The 6,082-nt window shown below is 44.3% G+C and overlaps 1 protein-coding gene across 1 annotated transcript; it reads right to left on the minus strand.

The window, feature by feature from the left end:
* Positions 1-306: 306 nt before the first annotated feature.
* LOC130273527 (protein spinster homolog 1-like) lies at positions 307-3,098 on the minus strand. The gene is made up of 2 exons (XM_056520506.1): positions 3,001-3,098; positions 307-1,901 (listed from the first exon to the last, which is right to left on the minus strand). The coding sequence occupies exon 2, from the start codon at positions 1,874-1,876 to the stop codon at positions 353-355; it is 1,524 nt and encodes a 507-aa protein (XP_056376481.1). The 5' UTR covers positions 1,877-1,901; positions 3,001-3,098; the 3' UTR covers positions 307-352.
* Positions 3,099-6,082: the final 2,984 nt, after the last annotated feature.

Genomic DNA, 6,082 nt, shown 5'->3' on the forward strand with positions numbered 1-6,082 from the left:
TCCGAGAGCTAATCTCCAAGACAGGTCATCACAATACATATAAACACACACACATATACACACAAACACATACATATACACACACACACACATATACACACAAACACATACACGCACTCATATATATCCCTCTTGTTATTAATAGTCTTTTTTTATGTCTTGAGAGGAGATTTACATTTTTCTAATTGAGTTTTGGATATAGTTGTGTAGGTAGATAATATTTTTTACTATAATTGCAGCAATTTTTTTCTTTATCTTTTTTTTTTATTAAGTAAAAGAGATAATGGTAAGCGATTATTTTTCCTCGTTCACTTTAGGAGAGTCCTCGCTATATCTGTTGGCATTGTGGAGGTTACGGATCTCTGTAGTCTGAAGCGCGGTCCTCATCGGCGGAAAGCAGTGAGGAGGAGGAGGATGACGGAGGTTCTGATTCCATCTCTGCTTCTTTTTCGTCCCTCTCTATAAATAGGGCCGTGGCCATGAAGAAGGCCCCTCCGATGACTGCCATAATGGTGCAGGTCATGAGGGCATACTCCAGGCTGCGGTATTTTAGAAGAGGGGATTTGGCATATCCTTGTTCATAGGTGTCAGATATCAGGCCGATGAGGTACGGGCTGCCAGCATCACCTAGGAGGTGATAGATTGTCATCTGCACCGCCAGTGCTGAAGATCTCCTCCAAGGAGTTACTACTTTTAGTATAATGTCAGATATGAGGGTGAAATTTACTGACAGAAGTGTCTCTCCGATGAAGATGAAGATGTTGGTGGCAACAAGGCTGATGTCGCCGAAAGTCAATGCCAACAGAAGAAAAGGGGCGGAGAGCATCATCGCACAGCCACACACAAGCGGGTCCGCCCGTGGGTTGGATTTACGATATCTTTTACTTATCTCCGACCCTGCTACAACTCCCAGAATGCCAGAGACGACTGTAATCACACCAAATATAAGGATGTCGTGATAGTCACACTGTTCAGCATGGCAAGGGTCCTTCTCTTGTAGGAGTATTCGTGCGTAGGTCAGGTATGATGGACCCCATACACCTATGGCTCCCACTATGAAGGATACAGCTGATGATCCCAGGGTGGTTAACATGAAGCTTTGATTTTTAAATAGTTTTTTCAAATCTGTCGTCCATTTAGCAAACTTTGGGGATTTGTTGTTCTTCCCATTTGTAGTCGCTCTTGGAGGCTCCTTTGTGACCAAAATCATCAAAGCCACAGCTATGAGGCCCAGGCCAGGGGTGACCCGAAACGCCCAGTGCCAATCGCCCCTTGCTGCATCAGTCACTTTGGGCCCGATGATGTATCCTAGTCCGCAACCTACAGGTATGACAGAGTAAAACACGTTCAGCATGCGGGTCCGCTGGTGACTTGTAAAAAGGTCTGCAATGATGGAGGGGGCGATGGTGCAGAAAGTTGCCTCTCCAGCTCCGACCAGTCCACTTGTCAGCAGGAAGAGCAGGAAATACCCGTCTGGGATAAACGACAGGGTAAGTGTCATGCTCAGCCAAATGATGACTCCTGTGCAAATAGTATATTTCTTATTACAGTGGTCGCCCAGGTATCCGGCAATTGGTGCGACCAGCACGTAACTTCCGATGAACAATGTATTCAATAAGCCGGACAGACTAGCATTGGTGTCATAAGCTTTCTGTATATAAGGCAGCACCCCCGCCATGCTGGATCGATTTGCATAGATGAGCAAATTAACAAAGGCGAGGATCACTACGGTGATGATGGAACGTGCGGTGGACATCACGCTTAGAGATGGCAGGTTCTGCCTCTCAGGGATATCGCCCATTTCTACATCCATATCACTATGGTTCTCCATTGCTTCTTCCTCCTCCTTCAGCAATGGGTCTTGTGAAGAGGCCATGGTCACAGATCAGAGCCTGAAAACACTAGAGAGAGAGAGATAAGTGAACACATTAGACAAACATGTCATCATTCCTGTCATTATACAATAGATCCTTCATACAGAGCAGAAATGTCCAGTACAGAAGCACAAGATAACACTAAGACCATCACAGCCTCAGAAGAAGACGCTTCTCTATAAGTGTTTTATATGGAGACGTCTTCCCTGAGGTTTCCAATGTCTGATAACCCTGAAACTGTCCGGTCCTAGTAATATCTGATAACCCTGAACCTGTCTGGTCCTAGTAATATCTGATAATCCTGAACCTGTCCGGTCCTAGTAACATCTTATAACCCTGAACCTGTCCGGCCCTAGTAATATCTGATAACTCTGAACCTGTCCGGTCCTAGTAATATCTGAAAAACTCTGAACCTGTCCGGTCCTAGTAATACCTGATAACCCTGAACCTGTCCGGTCCTAGTAATATCTGATAACCCTGAACCTGTCTGGTCTTAGTAATATCTGATAACCCTGAACCTGTCCGGTCCTAGTAATGGTGGATTATAAGGGCTTGGCTGTATGGTCACTGGCCAATAGGAAGTTCATACTGTAGATACAATTGGGCTATCCTGCTATATACATTTACTATTAATGAACCTACCCCACCTCATCGGGATCTATCTGCACCCTATATGACTTTCTGTCACTAGTTGCTTTGAAAACATTTTTCCCTTTCAGAGTACCCAGAGTATTTCTATTGTTAGTACACACAGAATACTATTACATACTATTATATTTCTGACCTAATCTTTGTCATTCTTTTACTACACCACCAAATCTTTCTCATAAACTTATATTTGTTAGAACTTCATGAATTAGGACTCATTTTCTTTGGAGCTTTTTTGGGTGTAATTGGATTTTAGCACTTTTGCAAGAAAAAGCTCTGGTCATGATACTATCTGTGTGTTTTATTTTTGTAATGCCTAAGCTAAGAATTGTCACAATGCTATGAGAAATATAACTTTTGTTATTTCTTTTGGCAATTCATTGTTTGTTTGTCTTTGCTAAAAAATACAAAAACAAAAAAACCTGACAAACAAACAAAATGCTCTGTGTATGTATGAATAGAAGAGGCTGAGACTTACCTTGTGGTTCTCTCTTCAGACAAGGAACAATCAAATTCTTGTATTCTCTATCGCAAATAGAAACTCTCAAACAAACACTTTGCACCACAGGTTGTGAATGCAAAACACACTGAAGAGACTGCGGCCGGCGAACACCTCTTTGTACAGCTTACGGTGACATCATCTGTGACATCACAGGGTTCTAAACCATCTTCAGTTCAGGTATCTATATATATTTTTTTAACATTTATTTCTATGAATATATGTATATATATATATATATATATATATATATACCCCTAGTAAATATATCAAGTACATAAAAACATCTTTTTAAAAAATATTACTCCCGGCCTGCGGTGTATATCGTTGTACTTCACAGTGTCTTCTCAGTTTATGTATGTTAATCTTTTGACCTTTTATTAAATACTTTTGCACCACACTTTGCCCTTTGGATTGTTTATTTATTGCATTTTCCGCCATTATAGTGAGTTTCACAGTATTCCTGTAGGTCTGGTATCTTTTTGCCCGCGCTTTGTTGCACCTTTGACATTTTTAATGTTTTTTGCAGTTTGACCCATGTGCTCTGTAAACTTACCTTTGCGGCCGTCTGCCCATTTTACAGTTAATTTATCTGTAATTTACTCAGTCTTTTCTTTTATTTACCACTAGTTTTTAGTTTATTTAATTTCATTTAAATGATAAACACTCTATTCACGTGACACAATCCTATTTTATTATTTGTGTGCTTATTTAGTTTTTTTTCTCATTTTTACATTATGCCTTATTATTTATGAATTTTTATTATCACATTATACCATATTTATATAATCAATGATCTATGGTTGTCGTCTTGTCTGTGGTGTCTTTCTCGGCCTGTATGCTCGGCACTGTGCACTTCCTCACCGGTCCCCTTTGTCATTAGGTCCTTACAGCACATCTTTTTCTCTTGCCTTCTCTACGCTGTTCCGTGTCATGTCGTCTTGTGCACACGTCACTTTTCATCCGGCTGTAGAGATCCAGAGACTCTGGATCAGACCTGACAGCAGGGAATAAGTCACCACAAGGCAAGCTGCGGGGAAGTGGGGTTTCTCTATAAGTATGTCACTAATATTGGGGGTACAATTCTTGGAAATTACCTGACAAGGGGGAAAAGGTTGGGAACCACTGCACTATACTAAAGGAACTAACTGTATTTAACCATATTAACTTTATTACTAGATGAAGAACAATATGATCTTAGTGGACTGATAATATACTGGATGGAAAGGGCATTGAATAAAGGAGAGGTCACTGGTGTTGTCATATGAAGACGCTGTAAATGATTTTGAAGGGTTTCGCATCTCTCAACCAGGGCCGGATTAATGTAGGGGCGGATGGAGTGGCAGCTCCAGGCCCCTGCGTTAAAATAGGGCCGGCAGTCCGCACAAACGGCCTGCACAGACCGACCGACACCCGCGACAATCAAACCTCAAACTACCGGCACACGGAACGAAAGTTGGCAGCATTTAAAATTTGTATTGCCCGACGCCCGGGACATGCAGTTCAGGGCGCCTGAAGACTTCACTTACCCCGCCCTCCTCCTCCAGTCTCCGGTTGGCCGATTCGAGTCTGATGAGGGACGTCGCGCATGTGACGTCCCTCCGCAGACCCGCGCAGGACGTCAGTGATGTCACTCATCATGGTCGCCGTAGAGGAGAAGCGCAGCGCAGGACGGGTAAGTGAGTCTATATGTGTGTGTATCTGTGTGTGTGCGTGTGTATATATGTGGGGAGCCTGCTACTACCTAATGTGGGAAGCCTGCTACTACCTAATGTGGGGAGCCTGCTACTACCTAATGTGGGGAACCTGCTACTACCTAACGTGGGGAACCTGCTATTACCTAATGTGGGGAACCTGCTATTACCTAATGTGGGGAACCTGCTACTACCTAATGTGGGGAACCTGCTACTACCTAATGTGGGGAGCCTGCTACTACCTAATGTGGGGAGCCTGCTACTACCCAATGTGGGGAACTTGCTACTACCTAATGTGGGGAGCCTCCTACTACCTAATGTGGGGATCCTGCTAATACCTAATGTGGGGAACCTACTACTACCTAATGTGGGGAACTTGCTACTACCTAATGTGGGGAACTTGCTACTACCTAATGTGGAGAAATTGCCACTACCTAATGTGGGGAACCTGCTACTACCTAATGTGGGGAGCCTCCTACTACCTAATGTGGGGAGCCTCCTACTACCTAATGTGGGGAACCTGCCACTACCTAATGTGGGGAACCTGCCACTACCTAATGTGGGGAACCTGCCTCTACCTAATGTGGGGAACCTGCCACTACCTAATGTGGGGAGCCTGCTACTACCTAATGTGGGAAACTTGCTACTACCTAATGTGGGGAACTTGCTACTACCTAATGTGGGGAACTTGCTACTACCTAATGTGGGGAAATTGCTACTACCTAATGTGGGGAACTTGCTACTACCTAATGTGGGGAACTTGCTATTACCTAATGTGGGGAACCTGCTACTACCTAATGTGGGGAAACTGCTACTACCTAATGTGGGGAAACTGCTCCCTACCTAATGTGGGGAACATGCAACATACCTAATGTGGGGAACATGCTACCTACCTAATGTGGGGAACATGCTACCTACCTAATGTGGGGAAACCGCTACCTTCCTAATGTGGGGAAACGCTACATTCCTAATGTGGGGAAACTGCTACCTTCCTAATGTGGGGAAACTGCTACCTTCCTAATGTGGGGAAACTGCTAACTTCCTAATGTGGGGAAACTGCTTCCTGCCTAATGCTCCCCCCCCCCCAGAAGTAGCACCCCCATCATCCATAAGCTCATGCTATTACCACACAGGGGTAGGGGGAATGGGGGGGTTGCTGGTAGATGATGGGGGGCGCATGATTGGGCCATTATCTGTAAGGGGCCAATGATGGGGGCAATATATGTAAGGGGCGCATGATGGGGGCATTATAGGTAAGGGGCGCATGCGGCCCAGCCTCACCCAGCTGCTACCTCCAGTGGCCCCCTGATAATTTGAGTTTGAGACCCTTGCTCTATCACCTCTGTGCTGCCAGTGGCAGATCCAGG

This window comes from Hyla sarda, chromosome 5 (genome assembly GCF_029499605.1).
Source record: "Hyla sarda isolate aHylSar1 chromosome 5, aHylSar1.hap1, whole genome shotgun sequence".
NCBI lineage: Eukaryota > Metazoa > Chordata > Amphibia > Anura > Hylidae > Hyla > Hyla sarda.

Bases quoted from the DNA above. Each gene is read 5' to 3' on its own strand.
- LOC130273527 (XM_056520506.1), bottom strand. From the start codon at position 1,876: ATGGCCTCTTCACAAGACCCATTGCTGAAGGAGGAGGAAGAAGCAATG.